Genomic DNA, 24,689 nt, shown 5'->3' on the forward strand with positions numbered 1-24,689 from the left:
TTTGAGGTAATAAACTAGTTCTTTTTCATTAATTTTTTCAAAATATTTTGCAATATTTGATATTTGTGAGAATGGTCAATAATTTTCAATATTAGTTTTGTCACCTTTTTTGTGTATAGGTATTATTACTGAGGTTTTAAAGCATTATCTTGCTATCATTAAATTAAAAATGACTGATAATGGTTTAATTAATTAATGTATATTTAATTTATGCATTTTTCCGAAATTCCGTCTAATCATAAGAAGAATAATTTTTAAAGCCTTTATTGCATTTATAATTTCTTCATCATTAATTAAGCTAAATTTATTAATTGAAATATCTGTAGGTTAATTGTTTAGTATCTGTACACATTGTGTTATGTATGTTTTAGTTGGTTATATGTGCTTTGTGCTACATTTGTAAAATACTTATTAAAGCAATTCGATATTTTTTTTTATCTATCTAAAGTATACAGTTTTTTACCATATTTGTTATTAATAGTTTGATTAAGTGAGTTAGTCTTAGAACGATTTGATGCATTTTTAATAATTGTCCTGTTTAGTTTAGTCATTTCCAGCTTTTTATAGTTCTTCTTTATAGGATTTAGTTTTAGCTTCTTTTATCGTGTTAGTTTGTGTATTCCTATATTTTCAATAGTGTTGTTTAAGTTTATCATTTAATGGGTGTTTTTTTAAAGTATGGTGTAGTTTACCTCCACGATGGATCGATATAATAATTCCAGTTATTTGAAGTACAGTTATTTTCTTTAGAATTTACATTAGAGTCGTTCATTAATGATAACCAATCGTATTTCTTTAATAAACCTGATTATTTGGAGTGATATATATATTTATATATTTGTAACTATTGAGTAATGGTCAGTTATAGAGGTATAGGCAACAAATGTTATACAAATGTATGGGGCATTTGTTTGTGCAACATTAGGTAAAAACTTTCCCACAACTCCCAATATTCTTTGTAGTGCCACTTTATTCCCTGGTGGTTTTAATTCCTTTATTATATTTATTTTATTATAGTCTGGTTTTACTCCCAAACTAGTTATTTCATGTCCAGAAAATTAACTTTACTTTCATTAAATTTGACATTTTTTTTACTTGTTCTTTGAAGCACTTTCCTTAGTTTTTCATCGTGTTCCTCTTTGTTTTTACAAAGTATTTATTTAGACGAGTGGTTGCCCAATTGTTTTAGTTGTTGCCCCTAAAAACTATATGTCTACCGTTTACACAGGTGGTATTGAAATTAATGTCAATTATGGGTGATCCTATAGCAGATTTTCCGGACATAATCGAACTAAACAAATTGCGTAGATGGTACGAAATACGGATAAATGTAAACAGACACATGACATCGAAAATTAAACGTTAGTCAAGTTAAATTATTATGTCACACAATATTATAATTAAATATATACAGTAAAACTCTATAATGAATTTTAAGGGACCAAGAATTTTGTTTTGTTACAGATAGTTTTCGTAATAGAGAGGGTATAGGAATTATATAATAAGTTATAAATCTAACTAACCATTATATTGTAATTTTTACTTTACATATAATAGTTTGTTTTAACGAGTTATGTTATAAAGAGTTTTTACTTTATATATATATATGTGCAAATTATGATGTAATTTTATATTTAAATATACAAATCTAATTTAATGGTATAGAAAAGCTAATAATTCAGTCGATAAAGTCATGGAGTACACCGCGACCTAAACTAACGTCTGTTGATGTACCGAATAACCCAATGCATGGTGAAAACAATATCGATGTGATGAAAATCACTTGGGATCAAGTGAATGAAATGAAACGCAAGGTGAATATTATTTGTTGATTAAAAAATGAATAATTTTGATATTATAAACTCATATGTATAGTGAATACTTATAAATGTTATTTTTTAAAAGAAAATCTAAGAGTATATATTTTCATGACTATATTTTGTATTCTTAATATTACTATGATAATACATTTTCTCCCAATAAAGCATTTAAGAAATTATTTACACTAATAGTGCATTTTTAAGTTTTTTTTTTTTAATTTAAGAATTTATTTATATTTCAATTTATATTGATTATTTGTTACTTAATCTAATTCTATTTTTCCCACAATATATACTATATTTTTATTTTCTTATTAACGCCCATCATCAATCAAAATATAACTAAATAACAGTATAAAATATTATAACTATATTTTATTATATTATTTTCAGTTTTATTAAAACTAAACTAAGTAAAACACATATAGTATAAAATAATTGTACGGCTTTAGATAATCAAAATAAGTTCTTCCAAGCCCTCTGTATAAATATTTGTGATTATTTGGCAATACTATCTATAATACAACAATAAATATTATTTATTTAACTAACAATTACATTTCGATGATCGTTTTTGTTGTTTTAACGCAATCATATAGATCAAGAGAACGAAAGATGAGTACACCTTTAAACTTAAAGGAATAGCGATTAACAACGCAAGGACAATGTACCAGACCATGCATAATGACTATTATAATAATCGTCTAAGCAGGAATTTTAAACAATCATACTACGATTATTTCCCTGCTAAAGAGAACGATTGTTTGTTTAAGTATGTCGCTGATACAAAGAAGACATAAATAATAACACCAACTACAAAAAACGATCACAATCCATATTTCATAATGTGATAAAATCATGGATTAATTACGAAATGATTTTTTATAGTTAAAATCAGCGATAACCAGATAAATATTGCATTTATAGTAACTAATATAATGTATTATAAAAATATAAAAAAACTTGATATTGTTCTAATTAAAAATAGTTATAAAATCGGGATAGGACTAAATGGATATAGGTATATGGGAACTACCGTAGAATTAATTTAATTATTATGTTTGATTATTGACGAATAGTATAAATACCTCTAGATTCTGCGTTAAAAATATCAAAATGGTGAAATGGTATAAATAATTAACATCAGTGGCGATTATGAATTTAGGGAGGGAGAAAAGGGCACAGGTAACAGGTCAAAATACTTTAAAAAGCTCAACGTAAATATTTTTAATGTAATTTCAATTAATGTACTATTGAGCGCTGTATATTTGGGTGCAAGAATATTTATGTATTTAATTTAATTTTTATAGCATTTTCAAATGCATTGGAAAAATTATCTAATTAGGTGACATACATATTTACTATAAACCATAGAGTTTAAAAAATAAAATATTAGATATACAGTATGTCCCAAAAGTTCCGTATCACCCTTAATATCTTCATAGAAAATCAATATATTTAAACCCGGTTTTTTTTACAGTACCAAGTATGAACATTCTGATTGAATGGCATAAAATTAATTTTTTTTTTTCAAAAATTCAAAAATTGTCATTAAATTTTTTCATGCATTTAAGAATTTTAAATTTTTTAGATAGCCATTTTGTTGAACACATTTTCTATAACAGTTAAAAAAAAATATATATTAAAATTCAATAAAAAATGATCAAGTTAGAACAAGTTATGTTTTTGAATAATTGTAATAAAAAAATCAATCATTTCACATTTTAATAATAAAATATTTATTTCAGCATGACAATTCTTTTACATACCTAATTAAAGTTTTGATTTGAATAGAAATAAAAATAGCCGTGTCTTATCGTTTGCTGAACAGCGAACTGGTAGGTTTACTCATCTTTAAATGCTCATAAACAAAAATTGTGACTAACTACCCTTTTTAATCATTTTTTACTACGATAAGTAAAACTTATTATTATAAGTTTATCATAGATTTATTAATCTTCTATTCAATTTTAATGATTTTTTGGAATACAAAATTTTTTTATTGGCATTTGAAAAAAAAATCGAAAATTTCAATTGTTAAAAACTTTATCAATACTTAAAAATAGGTAACCAGTTTCGCTGTTCAGCAAACGATAAGACACGGCTATTTTTATTTCTATTCAAATCAAAACTTTAAGTAGATATGTAAAAGAATTGTCATGCTGAAATAAATATTTTATTATTAAAATGTGAAATGATTGATTTTTTTATTACAATTATTCAAAAACATAACTTGCTCTAACTTGATCAATTTTTATTGAATTTTAATATATATTTTTTTTTGAACTGTTTTAAAAAATATGTTCAACGAAATGGCTATCTAAAAAATTTAAGATTCTTAAATGCATGAAAAAATTTAATGACAATTTTTGAATTTTTGAAAAAAAAAAAATTTAATTTTATGCCAGTCAATCAGAATGTTCATACTTGGTACTGTAAAAAAAACTGGGTTTAAATAAATTTATTTTCTATGAAGATATTAAGGGTGATACGGAACTTTTGGGACATACTATATAGGTAATAGACAGTGCCGCGTTAAGCTATGTTGCCCCCCTCCCACCCGGAGCAAATTAAAATATGCCGTCCTTAAGAAAATTACAATTTAAAAATTTGCCGCCCCATCAAACATTATAAAATTTGCTGACCTGAGGCAATTGTCCCCCATTAAATGCGGCTCTGGTAAATGATAATAGATTTACAGAAATATTCTTTTTTAAACATTGATGTATAATTAATTTAGGGCTCGAAACATCTAGGAGTTTTCATGTTTTTAAATTATCATTAAAAATATTACATGGACATTTTTTTATATCTGTAAGAGTTTATATTTAAAATATAAGTATATTTTGCATTTTTGACCATTTTTCATTTATCAGTGCATATTTGACCAATTTTCATTTAAGGCTGGGGCCACACGGACGTACTACGTACGCGCGTTGCGACGGACGTACTATTTAACGCGCGCACTAGAGCGGGCACACGAGCGTCAATATGACGTCCGTTAAAAATGTGTTATCATTGATTTTGTATCTTATCTAGTATTTACTTGTTTGTAAAGTTGTAATTGTAAAGACGTATTGCGTACTGTTTTCACAAAGTTTTTTTTTAAATATGGACTCAGACGAAGTTTTTTCCTTTAGTTCTTTAACCTATTTATACCTAAAACAAAAACGGACTAAAAGGGAACATTGGGTTCATCCAATAAATTGTGAACGATATACAAATGGGCATTACGTGAAGTTGTACTATAAACTTCGAGAAGATTCGTCAAAATTTTTTAACTACTTCCGAATGTCTGTAAGATCATTCGATGAACTTTTACTGTGCATAAAAAATGATATTCAGCTACAAAATACCAATATGCGATTAGCTATACAGCCCGAAGAAATGTTGGTGATAACTTTGAGGTATGTAGGTATTTTTGTAATAAAATTTACTCTTATAAAAATAAGTTATTATTCCAGTATTTTATTTATTTTTATTAAATTACTTTATAATATAAATATAATATAAATTATTTATAATAAATAGGTATATTATAATATATTACTTTTTTAATAATATTGCATAAAAAAATATATTTATGAACTGGGATTTAAATAACTAACATTTTCCATAGTATATTCGTTTGACAACTCATCACTGGAGAATTGAGAGTAATAAGACAAAGCAGATGAAGATGATGGTGGACGGAAATTTGTGGGTGTTCTATTGAAAGTTGCAGATGAAGTATTATAAAATTGACTATGTTCTGATGTTCTTAAGTTTTGTAGGAGTTGCATTGTTTGCATTCTAAATTCAAATTTCTTATCCATAGTTAAAGATTTAACGGATGGTAGTAATGAATAAAAAAAAGCTAAATCCTCATCGTTGTCAGAGGTTTTCTTTGACGCTTTGTGGCTTTCCATGAAGTCAATTAATGCATGTTCCACATTGGGTTTTTTTCTTTTACTTGTGGATTTTTCGTTTGAAGATTTTGCTGTAATTTCCATATCTATGTTGCTGTTATTTATACCATCGTCAACACAAGTCACTGAATCATGCTCAATTTCATCAAAATTGTCTACTCCATCTTCTTCAGTTGTTGCATAACTAGAATCAGTATTACGTAACTCCTTAGTTTTTCTCAGGAATGACAACTGTTCACCATAGACGTACTGTCTAATTTTTGTAGCCGCCGAACCAGATCTTTTACATTCATCTTGTTTTTTCAAGTTTCGCGTATAATTATCTCGAATTGTACGCCATTTCGAAGTTATATCTTGCACTAAAATAAAAATAAGTTTACTTTTTTTGCATAATGGTTATTAAGTGGATATTTTTGTTTATTTTGTTTTAAATTATTATTAAATTGTTTTAATTAGTTTTTAAATTATTTGATTTTTTTATGTTATTTTATTCACCAGATACCTCGCTTCAGGGTGCAGTTTTAAAGAACTGCATTATAACTATCGGATTGGGAGAAGTACTGCAAGTGAAGTCGTCAGAAAAGTATGCAAAAGTATTTGGAACAGATTAAAGGAAATATGCATTCCCATCCCTAATCAGGGTATGTGGCTTAAAATTGCCAAAGAATTCAATGAAAGAGCAAATTTTCCAAACTGCTTAGGTGCTGTTGATGGAAAGCATAAAACCGGAAAGAAGTGGTTCATTATATATGAATTATAAGCATTACTTTTCCATTGGACTGCTAGCTATTGCCGACGCAAACTATAAGTTCATATATGTAGATGTTGGATCTTATGGAAAAGATTCAGATTCAACTATCTTTAAAAACTCGGCACTTTGGGAAAATTTGAAAAAAAATAATTTGAATATACCAGCATCAACAACAGTACCAGGAGTTGATATTTCATTACCATACGCGTTTGTTGGTGACGAAGCATTTGGACTGGACAAGCACTTACTTTGACCCTACTCAGGTACTCATTTGCCTGTTCGAAAAAAAATATTTAACTATCGTCTATCACGCGAAAGACGATACGTAGAGTGTACATTTGGCATTCTTTCTAATAAGTGGCGTATATTTCACAGACCGATCGATGTACACGTAGATTTCGCAGTCGATATTGTCAAATGTTGTTGCGTTTTACATAATTTTGTTCGTGACCGAGATGGGTTCAAGTTTGACGATACACTAGCAATCAGTGGCTTTGAAGAACCTAGCATTGTTGAAAACTATTTGGTACCTCAAAGTGTTAACCGTTATCGTGATGCGTTATCTAATTATTTTGTAAGTGAAGAAGGACAATTGGAATGGCAGATAGGTAAAATATAATCAAAAACTTAATTTATAAAAGAATTACCGTATTTGTAAATTGTGTACCGATGTATTATATTGTATTTATTTTAATTAGATAAATAATAAAATAAAATAAAATACTTACAAATCACTTTTTGTTCAGAATCATTTTTTTCTTGAAAATTGCTAATAATACTTAAGGCAATCTCCCGCCATGCCGAATTTTTTTTCGTTTTGTCTTTGTAGTTTTCGTCTGCAGTGTTCCACAACAATGGCCTTTTTTGCACCTCATTTATTAAAATCTCGCAGTCAACATTTGCTGTCATAATAATTATTGTAGTGCTTATAATTATAATACTAATTATAATTATTTTTTATATTATAATACACGTGGACGGGTGGGTTAGAAACGTCTGGATAGGATATAACGTGCGTACTGCGTATACAAAAGTGCGCCCGTGTGACCACGCAGTTGACGTTCACATTTAAAAACAATACAAATTTAATTTTAGCGGTGATATGTTCGACGTCCGTTGTACGTGCGTCGAAGAGATAATACGTCGATAAAATTTGACGTCCGTGTTAGGCTCGTTTCACACTACACGGTTTTGACCGTACGGCAAAAAACCGGACGGCATAAACCGGATCAATGGCTAATTACACATTATACGGTTTTAACCGTACGGTAAAACACGATATATGCAGGGTTCCTGTGCTTAGTATATTTTTTCACAGTTTTAGTTTCATGAGAACACTCAAGTCGCGCGTTGTTATAATGAATGACAAACAAATTATTGCACTATGGTTATACAATCGTCGCCGCAAAAGACAACAGAAAAATCGTGTTTTTTGGGTACATCCTATTAATGCTAGAAGGGAGGAAGTGGGATTATTTTATACATTATTTAATGACTTACGAAATGATGAAAATAAGTTTTTTAATTATTTCCGTATGTCATGTGCTTCTTTTGACGTATTACATGAAAAACTCAAGCCTAAGCTTCAACGTGAAAACACGCAATTTAGAAATTGTATACAACCAGTTGAGATGATATCGATTACATTGAGGTTAGTAATTAATTAACTTAATATTACTATACCGTTAACTGATAATACTTATATAAATTACGTTAGAAAATAAAGTAAAAAACAATTTAAGAGAAAAAAAAATCGCACCTTTATTATAATAATATAACTGATAATACTTTATAAAATAATAACAATAGAAAATAAAAGAACAAAGTTTGACTGTTACGATGTTTTTTTACATGTCAATTTAAAAAAAATGTAATCTCCTAAAATGTAGTGAAATCGATGCTTTCTGTTGATGAGGATGCTACTGAATTTACAGAAGGGCTAATCTGTTCAAGTTCTGTGTAAGAGACCTCGTGGTTGGTAGTAACAGGAGTCAGTTGTTTACTGCATGATGGAATTTGCTGATTTCCAGTTGAATATGGCTGAGATAAGAAAACATTGGAGTGGTTGGGAGTGTTGAACAATTGTCGAGGATGATATTGAGTAGGATTTGATGTATTTACATAAAGTTGCTGATGAGGTGGGAAATAAGAAGATGTAGCTAGATGTTTTTGTTTCTTACTTTCATTGATATTTTCAATAACTTTCAAAACACCCATTTGAAATCGTAAATAGTCCTGATTATCAAACTGTTGCAGGTGAGGCAAGAGACTTTGCAAAAAAGCCATTTTATTACAAGGTTGATCCTTTTCTTCAAGTAATTTTATGATTCTCAAATCAATGTCATTCTGACTTTTATTTTTCCTTCCTTTTTGTGGATTACTTGTTTTTTCCCTAGACATATTATCTGAAGCTTGCAGTTGAGGCTCTGTGTCATCTTCTTCATTCTGTGGATCGTTTCTCGGTTCCGGTTCCAGGCTATTCGAAGTCGGTCGCTCAACATAAATTTTTTTTAAAAACTGCAATTGATCAAAGTATACATATTTCTTAATTTTTTTTGCTCCTGAACCACTTCTCTTGCATTCTTTGTCTTTTTTAAAATATTTTGAAAATGAATCGCGAAGATTAGTCCATCTTTTAAGAACTTCTTGACCTGAAAGAAAACATATTAATCAAATATTCAAATAAAGAATATAAATAAGCCTAAAAAAAATTTACTGCTTCAAAATGTGATGACAGACACAAAAATAAATAAATAAGCACCCACCACATTGTAAAGTCAATACATCCATCACTCTGTTTAGAATCTAAAAATAATTGTATATGCTATTCATAATTTAAATTTTTTCTAGGTATCTTGCAAGTGGTTGTACATTCACCGATTTACATTTCAGTTATAGAATTGGAATTTCAACGGCAAGTAAAATAGTAGAAGAAGTATGTACAGCAATTTGGTGCCTAATGAGAGAGGATTGTATTCCAACACCAACGAAAGAAATATGGGAGTTAATTGCTTCCGGATTTGAGAATAGAGCTAATTTCCCGAACTGCCTAGGAGCCGTCGATGGGAAACATATCCGTTTAACTTGCCCACTTAACAGTGGGTCAATGTATTTTAATTATAAAGGATATAATTCTATAGTCCTCATGGCAGTTGCAGATTCCAAATATCGATTTGTGTACATTGACGTTGGAAGTTACGGTAAAGACTGCGATTCGTCAGTGTTTAAGAGGTCTACTTTGTGGAAGTCAATAGAAAATAATGAACAACAATTGCCAGAAGCAAAATCTTTGCCCGGAATAGACAGTCCAAAATTACCTTACTTCTTCATTGGAGACGAAGCATTTGGTTTACACAAACATTTACTGAGACCTTTTGGTGGAACACATCTGACAGTTGATAAAAGAATTTTTAACTATAGACTATCTAGAGCAAGAAGATTTGTTGAATGCTCTTTTGGGATCCTCACAAATAAGTGGCGGATATTTCATCGACCAATTAATGTACAACCAGAATTTGCTGTCAAAATTGTAAATGCTTGCATTGTTTTACATAATTTTGTACTTGAGAGGGATGGATATAACGATTTGGATACAATGTCAATCACAGGTTTGTCAGATATATCTGATGAAAGTAACGTAAGAGGAGGCCTTACGCCAAATAATATAAGAAATACATTGTGTAAATATTTTGTTTCTGACGTCGGAAGTTTACCATGGCAAATGTCGAAAATATAAACTTTGAAATGCCCGTGAATATGAATAAAAAATGAACTAATTTATATCGGTATTTCAATTTTTTAATAAACTAAAAATTTATATTTTAAATAATATTTTACTATTGTAGTATTATTAAAAATATACTTACCAAACAAATTTTTTTCCTTGTCATCAAGAGCATCAAATTCCGGGTTAAGTTCTACTAAAACTTCTCGCCAGGCATTTTTTGTAGCATTCCTATCTTTGTACAATTCTAAACCTTTGTCCCACAACACTGGTCTCTCTTGCACGAGAGTAATTAAAAATTCTACATCGAATTCCGCCATTATTTAGATAATATATTGTAAGTTAAATCACAAGTAATTAAGTAATTTGTTAATCATAAGTAATCGTGTCTCGAAGTGGCTGATCGAACTCTGCCGCACGAATAAAATCGTATAATATGAAAACGTGCATTTGGTCACGTACGCCACTAAGCTTATCGCGCCGTCCGGCTGCCGTATACTGTAGTGGCAGTAGACGGTTGCTGCACGGCGCGGCGCCGGCATTTTGCCGTGACCGTATAATATGAAAGCGTATATGCTCTTATTCGCGCCTCTAACAAAATGTCGCCGTCCGGTTTTTTGCCGTACGGTCAAAACCGTGTAGTGTGAAACGAGCCTCAACGTGCGTTATTTTTAACGCGCGTTAAGGTATGGTTTCCAAGCTGCGACTAGTCGCTGCGGCCGGCCGCAACGACCAGACGCAACGATTGCGTAATTAACTGCTTTATAAATAAATGCCTTATCGCGGTTTCCAATGTGCGATCGACGTGCGCGTGTCAACAATAGTCGTTGCGTTCAACGATCGTACTGCACTTGAAGCAGTGTATGCGTGCGCCGCACTGCGATTTTATTCTGAACATATTTGTTGTATATTTTTATAAAGGAATTTATTCAATCGAAAAATGTCGAAAACAACGAAAAGTCTATTCGCTATAACTGATGATGAACTGTTAGTTGAAGAAGTGAGTAAAAACCGTGTTGTATGATAGTTCGCACGAGAAACATAAAGATGTCAATTTTAAAGATGTAATTTGGAATAATATTTCTTCCGTTGTTGGGCAATGTGGTAAGTACAACATATTATAAGAATAAACAAATTAATATTAATACTAAGAAATAATTAAGACTTTAACGTACGTAAAATAATGAAGCAATCAAATACTTACAACATTATATGTACATATATATATATCATAAATATATAATATATCTATACATAAATACACATTTCAAAAGTGTTTTTAAAGCATAAATGTTATATTTCATTCCTTATGATTTATGAATATTACTTATTTACAATTAATACTTAGCAATTAACACTTATGTATTATAGCTGAAGATTGCAAAAAACGTTGGCGAAACATACGAGATACGTATATGAGACATAAGAAAAAACTCGGGACTGGATCGTCAGCATTAGCAAAAAAGAAATGGTTTTTGGCTGACAGTTTGACATTCTTGAACAACGTAGAATACGAAAGAAAGTAAGTACTCATACCAAAAACAATACTTTAAATTGTTAACTCAAATTAACAAACATATTATACTTGGGAATGATAACATTCGTTTATATTATGTCACATAAAGTCTTAAAATACTATCACCTAAGTTTTATACTAGAACGCTACTTAATAACAATTTAAAACTATTTCTTTTTACCTTTATATAATACTGTTAAATAAAATGACTAAAATTAAAAATTGATGTATCATATTAAAATTAATTAAAAATGAATTTATGAATTAATAAATAAGACATATACCAATAGCTATTAAATATATATTTAATATTTCAGTACAACAACAAATATAAATGCGAGTGATACAACGACAAATGATACAACAACAAATGTTAATACAAATGATTCTTTTATGGATTTCTTAAGTGAAGAAAGTAGTGAGTTATTCGATGAAGATAATACTACTGAAAAATCCACTAAAGAGCCAAATTTTAAGGAATTTCAAAAACCAAATAAAAAATTTAAATCGAAGTACAACAAAAAAGATTTTTCAAAACACCAATCGGAAAGAACTGTTATTATTCAAAATTTACACAAACAAAATGAAACAATTTTAAATAAAGTGACTAACAATGATGAAACCGATTTATTTTTCCAAAGTATTGCGGCTATGGTGAAAAAACTACCTCCTAGAGGCATAAGTGAGGCAAGACTTCAAATTTTAAAAACGATATCAGAACTCGAAGACAAGTATTTGATTAATCCTCATATACCTACCCCGGGGGCATTTTCAACAACCACTGTTTCTGAATATGATTACAACATAGCACATTCAAGTTCTACATCATCATGTCAAAGTTTGTCATCAAACTCACAAGGATTTGCGCCATTTGTATACGAAAATAATTTTACAAATCAATAATAATTTTACATTTTTAATATTGTTTTGTAACAAAAATACAAGTATTCGATTTTTTAAAGATATTTTTAAACTTTTCTGTTGTTAATATTAGTATAACAAAAGTACAAATGTTATGTTTAAAACTCAAAGTATAATAATTTTTAATAATTTTTTGTTTTACATTTTTAAATTGTTATGTTGTTTTAAAAAGATTTAAAGGAATTACACATATTGTTCATAAAAAACTATTAAACATACAAAATAAGTATTTAAAATAGTTACTACACATTTTATATTATTTGTCTTCCTGCCATGACACAGATCCTTCATTGTTAAAAAAATCCTTAAAAGAATCTCGAACTAAAAACCCTTCTGCATTTGTAAAACCACCGCCTCTTGTTATTGGTATTAGGTTGTTTATTTGGAGTGTTGTACTTGACTTACGCTCTTCAAAAAATGCTTGTCCATTCTCTTCTAAATATGCTTCTCGTAGTAAATTATGTAAACAACAAGCAACTACAATAAGATCATCACACGTCATTGGATCAATGTTAATGGGCTGATAAAATACACGGAATATCTGGCTTAACAATCCAAATGCGTTTTCCGTCACCCTCCTAGCACGACTCAATCTATAATTAAAAACAGCTTTTGATTTTTCGTGTCTTGCAGATTGTCGAGTATATGGTTTCATTATATTAGGGTGTAGTCTAAAAGCTTCATCTCCAACTATAACGTGAGGTAATACTTTATCAGATCCAGGTAATTGTTTTTTTCCAGGAAAACCAAATGAACCATCCAGTATTTTTTGACCCATAGCAGATTTTAAAAATATGCCACTGTCTCCTTCTCTGCCAAATGAACCAACATCAATAGCAATAAATGTATAATTGGCATCGACCATTGCTAACATTACAATAGAGAAGTAATCTTTATAATTAAAAAAAAGTGATCCTGTTTTTTCTGGACATCTAATTCGAACGTGTTTTCCATCTATCGCTAGAACGCAGTTTGGAAAATTCCATTTAGTCCAAAACTCTGATGCTTTTTTATTTAAGTCGATAGTTGACAAATCTGGTAGAAAAATTGGCATAAGGTGTTTTTTTAACGTCGAAAGTGTATCTTTTACGATAGTACTAATGTAACTGTGTGAAATTCTGAACGCAAAAGAAAGTGACCGAAATGATTCCCCAGTAGCAAGATATCTGCAGAATGTAGCAAAAAAAAAAAATTAAAATTTGATACGATCTTGAAGATATTTTTTTTGAAACACCACTAATCTATTCATTATAATTATTTAAATAATTATGACATAATTCTAGTTTAGCTACCTATCATTTAAAAAAAATACGTATTTACCTTAAAGTAACAGCTAATTTCTCATCGGGCGAAATTGGAATTTTTATTCTGTTTGATGCAGGTAATGTTATATCGTCTTTTACTAATGCTAATATAAAATTAAACTGATCATAATTTAGCCGAAAAAATTCGCGAAATTTATTTTTATTTTCTCTTAAGTAGCTATTTATTAAAACTTTAAAGAAGCCTTCTTTTTCTCTTGTTTTAAATAAATTACTTATTGGCTTCCTGCAGTGTGTATTTGAAGTATACATTATTTCTTCTTCTTCCTCCTCTTCTAATAAATTTATAATTATATTATTATTATTTATAATAAATTGTTCCATTTTTCGTGATTTGTGACGACAAATTTAAAAAAATACGTGTGTGCACATTGAAATATCGGGCTAAACTAAACTGAAAATAAATGCCAGCCGCAGCATTCAGTCGTATTGTAGGAAACCAATAAACACGCAACGATCAATCGTTGCGTCTGGTCGTTGCGGCCGGCCGCAGCGACTAGTCGCAGCTTGGAAACCATACCTTAACTCGTGTGCCTGCTCCCATAACCGATAATGTAGTCCTACGACGCGCGTCAAAAAGTACGTGCGTATCGACGCATTTTGTACGCTCGTGTGGCCCCAGCCTAAATGTGCATATTTAATAATTATTTTTATGAATGAATAAGCTTTTAATTTTATAAAAAAAAACTTAATTTTAAATAGATTAAGTTTGATTAGTGTCAAAAATTGAAGGAGCTGCTTAAACTAAAGCAATTTATGACAAAATTAAAAAAGTTTTGAATAAAAATGTTGGATTTGATCTACTATTGGGGAAACACAGATTACCACTGGACGCATTGTAGTCGTTTAAAAATGACTGATATATTCGGGTATCAGATTAATATCGTGATTATGAAAAAATATAAAAAAATATTATAATTATAAAAACGATTATGATTTCCTACTATTCTTTCTACCTATATTATTAGTCTTATTATTATGTATTTATGACTTATTAAGTATCTACGTTAATAATAATTTACATAAGTTATTTTATATCCTAACGGTTATCAATTCATAACTTTCATGAAATGGCATTAGTTTTAAGTGAAATATTTTCCTATGCTTAATACTCAGTCAACTCGAAAAATGCAATTGAGGTTGAACAAGTTTTGAATTCGAAACAAATTGTGCTTTGTGGAACATTAGTAAAAGGTAAGTATTTAATATTAATTGTATTGGAATTGGGTTCATATTTTTTTATTGAATTTCATTAAAATAAATAAATAATGCTTAGGCATGAGATAAATATTATGACTGCAATTTATTAATTTAAACAGCTTTAATGTAAATATATTATGTATTATATCAATATATGTAAATGTATTTTATATAATTTTTATATTAAAGTACCTAGTATTTATTTTTAATTAAATAATTTTATATTTTACTAGGAACATATAATCACTATAAAAGCACTAATTATTCAAACATCTCATACTTGAAAAATGCCCCATGAAGTGATTGGTAATTTTAAATCAGGTGATAAATTAGAAATAATTCAAGTAAAATGTACTTGTGCAGCTGGGGCATCTTTTCGTTGCTTTGTTTCGCCGACGGAAATTTAAAATTCCATCTATTATGTGGTTTTAGCCTTCAAACACTTTTAAAACCATTATTTGTATTTACAATTTAGGCATAAAGTTATTATTTTATTATTTTATAAATATACCTTATAAAAAATGTTAGAGATGATTTAGTATCAGCAAATCGTAAAAAATTAGGTCAGATTGAAAAGTGTAAATAAATCTTATATTAAATCCTTTATAGAACAATATTTGCGCAAAGATCCTCATAAATAATTAATTAAAACCGATTTATAATATGGTTATGCAGTTTTTTTGCTGATCATATGCATAATGCACTTAAAGTATAAAGGCAGGTAAGTATATTTACAATAAAAGACAAATCGATTAATTTGAACTTGTGTGAAACTGTGTTTCTTATAGGTAGATAGTGCATGTGACGCATTGTCTGAATTTTGGATTTACTGGCAAACATTTTTTCCAGGTTAAAAAGTTGAAAAGTTCAAATTTGAATACCGTTTGTCAAAAAATACGATTATTTTGTATAGTTAACAATTTATATACAATTTTCAATTTTAATAGCTACGACTTGAAAATGAAAAAGGTTCCTTTAATGCTGTCCTTATTACATTTTGAAAATTTTTAATACCTGTACGTTGCAAACAGAAAAAATCAAATCAACTTTTGTAAGTAAATAATATATGGTCAGTTACTAAATTGTATTGTGTTCATACTTATCACTAAATAAAATGTTAACTGCAGAAGCAATTGACACCCTAATATTAGGGTTTTTGGCTTAAACGAGATGGGTCCATAGACCACATATATTCAATTAACGATTCAGATTCAAATCGAATTATTTCTGAGATGTCTATGAAATGAAATAAATAATGACTATAGCAACCACTAGATAGGGGCGTATGTAATAATTTACACCAAGAACAACCTCCTCCCCCACCAAAAAAAAATATTTATGTAATTTTTGCCACTATTCACCTTATTCAAATTGTAATTTGCGCCACTCTTAAATAACTAAATTATTTTTTATTTTTTTTTACAGATTAACAATATATTATAATTTTAATCATTGATCCAATCAAGTTAATTTAAATAGTTGTATTTCTAGAAAATGATTACATTTATTAATTTATAAATAGTTAAAATAACAATAACACTAACAATGTTTAGACTCATGAACTTTTCGATAAGTAAAATTTGCAAATAATAACAAATCTTTGTTGATGGTACTTTTAATAATTTCATCAATATTTTTATCCGTTATATTTAAACTTTTATAGAATTTATATAAACTTGTATATAATTACCTTATTGTAAATATTAATATATATATATATATATATGTAACGAACTTCCATTTTACGAAATTTATTTTTATATTTTTATACATTTTAAGAACTATTACTTTCATTGTTAATGAATACGTAATTCTATTTAACGAATTCTTCCCTATTACGAATTTTTTTTATTGCTTATTCTACTTCGTTACATGGCAGTTTATATATATATACGTAGTCAACACTGATTGATATCAGTGTTGATTACGTGGATATATGTCAAAAATTAATTTATTTTTTTTTAATATATTTGTATAAAAATAGTGTTAACTATATGTCTATTATAATTTATTATAATGATAGTATATACACCTATAATCAATACCAATGTCAATCATTTACAAAAAAAAAAATAAGTCGAATATTATCATCGTGAATTTCAAAATCTTTGTGTGAGTACATCTTCAACACGAATTTTAGAAAATCCTTTCTTAGTGGGTCTCTGGTCTCTACATCATAAAACAATTAAGCTATACTGACCTAATTACGTACTCATATAGTTTCGACGATTTCGACTATACGATGATGATTCATTCACTCGCACTTAAGACAAGTTCTTTTAAATATATATAAAATATATTTAAATGTATACTTTAATAGTACCTACCATCCTACACACAAAGGCGTATTTTCCATAGGTCTAACTAGGGCTATACTTACCGACAACCGTCGATCAACGATATTAATTGTTATTTGTGTTTTATATGTACCTACAACAAAAATATGTACGTAATATCCTATATTGTAGGTATTAAAAAAAAAAAATTTTATTTTATTAAAAAATATACATAAAATACATATACCTAATATTATTATATTATTCAATTATACATTTATCATATTTATCTATTTAATTTGTGATTGAGAATTAATTGGTGAATTTCGTTTGTTTATTATTTTATAAATTGTACCTACTTAGTTTGTCAAATTTCTCGATTTCGTTTACAAAAATAAGTTTGTTATCAAATAGTTTATTCTTTATACAAAAACATAAGGTTCTTTATATTAAATTTACGCATAATTAACTATCAATATATATAACATTATTATTCCACATCCATCAATTTCCTATTTATCAAGTGAAACAGCATTGGCAGAGATCAGGGTGGGGGGCTTGAGGGGACTAAGCCCTCCATAAGTTTAAAGTACAGGTTTTAACATTATATAGGTGTAATGAGCATATATTACTATTTGCTTAGCCCCCTAGTAATTTCACCAAATTTCCGCTTATGTGAAACAGTCACAAAATCATCCGTTTTCCAGTGAGTCCAGTAATAACTATTTAACAACCTTTAAACACCTATATTATTGAAAATCAGTATGCTGTTAAAGAAAGATATTATAATAATAAGTACGTATACTATAACAATATAAGAGTAATCTATTTTTATTGTTTACATAGGACATAGGAAGTTTCAAAACTTTTTTATGCTTTCCAGCCTCTCAAACTGTTCTGCATAAAGGTCCTTATCAACATTAAAAAGGATTAAAAATTTCAATCGCAATTAACAGAATTGGCGTTTTTTCTCAACATTGAAAATTAAATTTGTAGAATAATAGATTATAACCAATGATATAGGTAATTAAAAAAATTGATTGTATAAATATCAGCATTTATTTTTTTATGTTACATAAAAATGTTAAGTACCTTTACTTGATTTTATTGTACGATTTTTGTACATTTAAATTAACATTTACATTTTTATTTAATAATGCTAATAATAAAAATGATGAAAATATATGTTATATTGCATTAAAAAACGGAATGTTAAGAATTTACAGATATTGACCGTCAAATTAAAAAGCAAATAAATTCTTACAATAAAGAAAATAGTACAAATTTAACATTCGATATTTCAGTTGACCAGAATGGTTTTAGATCATACATAAGATGTAATGGTATGATTATGTTTAATATGGTTAATGGAATAGCACTTATATTAGGATTTGAAAAACGAGACTATCCTCCGGAGTATGCAATTTATCGATCGGAAAAAGCTGTACATTTAAACACAATTTTATGAAAGTGATATGTAATAAAGTTCAAGGATCATTCAACAATTACCTTCCAAGTCATTCATACGATTTACGAGTTTTTCCAAGTGAAAAGACTTGGACAAAAGTTGTTCAATCAACACCAAATTTAATATATTATAAATTAAATTAAATAAATATTGATTCAATAACTGTGCAATTAGTTCATCAGGATTTTAATCAAATCGAAAATTTTGGTGAAACATTAACAGACGTGTTATATATTAAACGCTACGGTTCTCAAGATGGGATTAAAATTCAATATAAATCCATTACTTCACGTTAATCGAGCTAGGCACACGACTAAAGTGTTACCGATAACATCAACTAAAGTAAAAGATTAACAGTGAAAAATAAAAAATTCTAAAGGCTCTTGGTTATAAACTTAATCAAAATGTCTGAAAGTGATATTATGGATATAAGTTCACGGTTCGAAACGGATTCTAAAATTACGAAAATTGAATATCATTCATATACACCGTATACGACTTCATTTAATAATAATGATGAAATACGTATATCAATCCAGTAAACAGATGTTTATCCGTATCTGCATGAAAGTCTTATATTTATAGAAGGTACAATATCAGATGCTACAAAAGTAAAACTTTCTAATAATGGGTTTTCCTTTCTCTTTGAACAAATACGACTTGAAATCAATGAGATAGAAGTAGATTGCACACGTGCACTTGGTATTACAAGCTGTCTATTACTTTTATCGCAAATTTTTTATAAGAAGAATTTATGTTTGGAAACGAATTTAACGTTTGTAAACGTAACAAAGCTATTTCAGAGTCTTCGTACACGTTTAGAGACGGGAAATAATTTGAAGATAATGTGGTTTCATTTCCAGTTAAACTTAATTTAATGTTAAGATCCGTGACGTTTAATATGTAGAACAACTGTTAATGTCTCGCCGAAATTATTAATCGGTTTATTGTTCTGATAAACTAATTGAATAGTTATTGAATCGATATTTATTTTGTTAAGTTTATAATATATAAGGTTTAGTGGTGATTGAGTCACTTTTGTTCTTGTTCTACCGGTCGGAAAAAACTCGTTAATCGAATGACTTTGAAGATGATTGTTGAATAAACCTTGTGAAACATTACACAATACTTTTATACAATTAATTGTGTTCAAATTTACAGCTTTTTCTGATCGGTGAAGATCATTGCGTGATAAATATTTTTTTTCAAACCCTAATACAGAGCTTATACTGTTTGGAACATAAAAATGTAGTCTTCCATTACATCTTATATATGATCTAAAATCTATATGACCATAGTCATACTGAATGATAAATATGTTCTGTTTACTCTATAGCGATGTCTTTTATTGGCTATATATTATATATTATAAATTATTATTATATTTTATTGGCGAAAAGAAAGACGACCCAAAAATAGAACCATTGATTCATGAATACACAAGTTTTTTTCTGGTATTAGGGCATTGTTATATTTATTTACTAAGATGTCAACTAATGGCTGAATTTTGTATAGACGATTATTTGGAGGTGCTTTGCTATTATCTGACACGTGTAGGACAGAAAGTATCAACTCAAACCTATTTCGTGACATGTATTTTGGGATTTCACACTTGTATAAAAAATTATCAGATTTCAAAACAAAATTATAAAAAAAAGAAGTTTTTGCAAATTATCGCTTAACATTTGTTGGACAGTATAAAAATATTTGCATATACAAGTATGGAGAATTGTTCGTGTACACAAAAATGTACACATTCAGTATACTTACAATCTATACAATATTTAACTTATTAAAATACATTTTATGAATTTTACTTTTAATGTATAATTGTTATCTACCTAATAAAACAAAAACAGATAATTATGTATTGATGTGTACATATTATATAAATTTTATTTTTTGAATCGAGAACACAATAAATAAATTGCCAACGTTAAAATGTTGTTAAGAATGTTGTTATTATGTCTTTTGCAAACCATTTGCAATATTTAATAACATATAACAGTATTATTAATTTATTATGTGCATGTTTAATTAGAATATAAACAATTTATAGAAAATATATAAAAATATGTATAAAAATAAATATAATAAATAATATAACTATACAAATATAAACGGTAAATATACCTATAGCAACATTTTAAAAGGCGTTTGAAACAAGCATTTTGTATATAAAATGGAATTATAGTGATCAGATACCCATAAGCATTTATTTGAATGAATTTGGAAGATACATTAAATTAGTGTATACACTTGAGTATGATAAATATATGTCATCACACACAACCAAGTAAATTTTTGCAATATACTGCATATTATGTACAATTGACATTTTACTATTCGACGTTTTTATTATGTTTATGCTCACAATATGCAGTATTATATAATAGTAGTAGGAAAAACGGTGCTTAATATAAAATTCGTCGCGGATCGGGAACGGCTTAAATGTTCGAGATTTGGCATTTGTCTACAACTCGAAATGTGGTCTATAGGTTAAGGCGTTAGGTCTCTATGAATAGGATAGGCAAATGAATCAAGAACAAATCCGGCGGCGGCGCATGCTAAGACATGATGGCCGCCCGAAATTTTTGCATTTTTTTTCTCGATTCTTTCACGAAATATTGTTTTAAATTTATTTTGAATAATAATAATACGATAAATACAAGATTAAATTTACTGCCATGTTTATAATTACTATTTCTGTATATTAATAGAATTACAAATTGTTTTATTGTGGTACTACAAAAACTGAAGATCTTGTAAGTTATATTAAAGAATTAATTTGTGCGGTACAAACCACAGGATTAAAAATAAAAGCTACTGTTTGTGACCAAGGATGTACAAATCAAGCTGCAATTAATATCCTTATAAAAGAAAGAATTCACTTGTGTAACTCAAAATATTGAAAATAAATAATTGGGATTTTTAATTAACAATGAAGAAATTGTACCTTTATATGATCCTCTACATTTGTTAAAATGTATGAGAAATAATTTATTGACTAAAAATTTGAAATTTAATTATAATGGGAAGAATCAAACAGCATCATGAAGCCATATCGAAACTTTGTACAGATTAGATAAACAAAATGAAATATGTGATTTACGCACTTTGCTAAAACTAACAGAACCACATGTAATACCATCCAAAATAAAAAAAATGCGTGTATCAGTTGCAGCACAATTTTTCAGGCACCGAGTAGCTTCCACGATGCATCTTATTGCTAATTATAGTAAATGATTTACAATATTATATAAAAAATGTATATTGTATTTTTTTTTAATATAATGTAATACCTATAAATATTTATTCTTTTAAATTTAGATTCTAATAGTTCACTATCCAACTCAATTAGAACATCTAATTTGTGTCTTTTTATGGATAAAGTGTTTGATTCTATGAATGGATCCACTATTAATGCATTAGATGGCAAACCCTTAAGATGTGCAGTTAAAAATGGATCTTCTCACATTCAATTTTGGGATGAAGCCATTCAGGTTTTCAAAACCATGGTTTTTGTGAATAAATTGGATGACTCAGTTGTAAGATAATCAATATGTATAAACAATTATATAAAAACATCTTTTAAATACTTGTGGTTAAAATTAAAATCTGAAAGTTTTAAGTTTCTATTACTAAGAAATATTAACCAGGATTCTTTGGATCTATTAGAAGCCACGGATCCAGAAATAATATGCCTAGTTGTTACCATTTTTCTACATCATTTAAAACTTTACTTTTAAATAATTTCTCTTCGTTAAAATCGTTAGGGAATTGTGAGTTAGATGATAGTATAGGAGCTTCAGATAATTTAAAACAATTCTTATCTGGACCAAATGAGGTACATAGTAATGATGTTTCATTAAATTATGTTTAAATTAATTTAATGTAGAACTTGTAAAATCCAATAAATCTATAATAGGTGCAATGACAATTGTCTATGTAGCTATATAGTTCGAACATTAAATAAATCAACTAATTAGTGTTAGAAACTATTCAGATAATAGATTGAAAACACCGAGCCAAAATTTTAATAATATTATTGAAGATATTTTAAATATTTTTACTGAAGTCATTAATAATATATGCAATAAACTTCACATTTTTAAGAGTTTAAATTTATTTTTATCAAATGAACTAAATGTTGACTTTAATTTTTTATGTAAAATTCATAATTTAAAACAAATGTTAATAAAAAACTTATTTCTTTTTTATTATTTACTTGGTGCAAAAATATTAATCGTGTGCTTTCTGGAGCTGATAGCTGAACGGATAATAATAAAATTAAAATCATGGCTAAAGAATATTATATAAAATACAAAACTAAAAAAAGAGGATATAATAAATGATTCTAATAAATACTTTTATACTTTTACATTATAAATTGTTATATAGGTACCTACGTTTATTTTAATATTGTAATTATTTTATTTTTTACAAGTACCTGTTTACTATTATTATGTTCTATTTTGTAATATGTTTAATATTTGTATATATGTAGTACACTGTTCTGTTTTATATTACTCAAAATAATTGTATATTTTTGTATAATTTAAATAACCACTTATTATAGCTTTATTAAAATTTACATCAGAGAAAAATAAATATGTATATAGTAATTGATGGTTCCTAAAAATACAATATATATGATAATCACAAAATTTTATTTTACTATTTAGTTGAGGGAGTTAAATTTATTAACATTTATTTGTGAAATAAGTAAAATTTACAACTTATTAATATTATTGCTAGCATTGTGTGTGCCTGTGCTAATCTTTTAGTTGGTAAGAATGACACCAAGCGCTGGTGTAGTTGGAAACCGAATATTTGGTCAAGTTGTTTATTTATTAATCTTTTATCTATGGTCTACATCATTTGGCCACCCTACAGCATTGCATTACTCAGTGGAGACAAAGTTGGCAAATCTGTTAAAAACAATTTTATGTCGGAATTGTTGAAAACATTAGGATACATTAGCTAGAGTGAGGTTTCTTAAACTCAGATCTCAATCCAGGAAAAGTACAACATTCATTTATCCAGAAATCGAAGATATTGATGATAAAGTAGAACTTACAAATATAACCTGTCATCTACCTCAGCCCAAAATAGGAAGACGGGGTGAATTAGTATTTATGATTAATTTTGGCTAGTATAATTTAAGATAAGTAACTACAAAGTCTGATTTAACTATTTCTGTGAAATATATCTTATATAATATATATATTTATATTCCTACTAGCTGACCCGACAGACTTCGTCCTGTCAAAAAGATTTGTAATGTGGCAGTTTTTGTGCCTACGTATTTTAAAAAATTCTCCTGAACAGAACCGTCACCCTGGTGATAGGGTGTTGTGAATAAAAAATAATTAAATAAAACATATATAAGGATTTAAAAGTAAGTAATCGCTTTATTGTTAATCATGTGAATCATAATTATTATCATAGACGTGCGCAGGGGGGATGCCGGGTATGCCATGGCATCCCCTGCGGGTTTGCGGAGTTAGCTTTTATTTTTTATTTTTTAGTTAGGAGTTCATAAACGTTTTTATAAACAGAAATCAGTTTAGTAATTTTTGACAGTTCAGGCTACGTATTTTACTTTTTTTTTTTATCAAGTACATTTCCATTGATAATAGAAGTTGGGATAATCTAACGATATCACCGCGACGCCAGTCACGTAACCGTCGTAACCATGAAGTAAGCTAACCAATAACCATAAAGCAGTCTGATAACTACATCGTTCGAGCGAAAACTATCAATATTATCAATTATCATAA

The 24,689-nt window shown here is 28.1% G+C and overlaps 2 protein-coding genes and 3 pseudogenes across 2 annotated transcripts in view; 4 read left to right on the forward strand and 1 right to left on the reverse strand.

Annotated features, from left to right (window-relative positions):
- The window catches only part of LOC113560052, a 56,773-nt gene extending 54,153 nt beyond the window's left edge, over window positions 1-2,620 (forward strand). Inside the window, exons 11-13 of the mRNA XM_026965833.1 lie at window positions 1,229-1,361; window positions 1,666-1,814; window positions 2,420-2,620. Of these exons, the coding sequence (XP_026821634.1) occupies window positions 1,229-1,361; window positions 1,666-1,814; window positions 2,420-2,620 (483 nt within the window). The remainder of the gene's footprint in view (window positions 1-1,228; window positions 1,362-1,665; window positions 1,815-2,419) is intronic.
- Window positions 2,621-4,796: 2,176 nt separating this feature from the next.
- Window positions 4,797-6,732, forward strand: LOC113559846 (annotated as a pseudogene).
- A 4,411-nt stretch (window positions 6,733-11,143) lies between these two features.
- Window positions 11,144-12,622, forward strand: LOC113559850 (annotated as a pseudogene).
- A 274-nt stretch (window positions 12,623-12,896) lies between these two features.
- On the reverse strand, window positions 12,897-14,214 carry LOC113560053 (protein ANTAGONIST OF LIKE HETEROCHROMATIN PROTEIN 1-like). Its single transcript, XM_026965834.1, has 3 exons — window positions 14,178-14,214; window positions 13,961-14,048; window positions 12,897-13,806 (listed from the first exon to the last, which is right to left on the reverse strand). Exons 1-3 carry the CDS (start codon window positions 14,212-14,214, stop codon window positions 12,897-12,899), a joined length of 1,035 nt encoding a protein of 344 aa, XP_026821635.1.
- Window positions 14,215-15,032: 818 nt separating this feature from the next.
- On the forward strand, window positions 15,033-15,569 carry LOC113560054 (annotated as a pseudogene).
- The last annotated feature ends 9,120 nt before the right edge of the window (window positions 15,570-24,689 follow it).

This window comes from Rhopalosiphum maidis, chromosome 3 (assembly GCF_003676215.2).
Source record: "Rhopalosiphum maidis isolate BTI-1 chromosome 3, ASM367621v3, whole genome shotgun sequence".
Lineage (NCBI taxonomy): Eukaryota > Metazoa > Arthropoda > Insecta > Hemiptera > Aphididae > Rhopalosiphum > Rhopalosiphum maidis.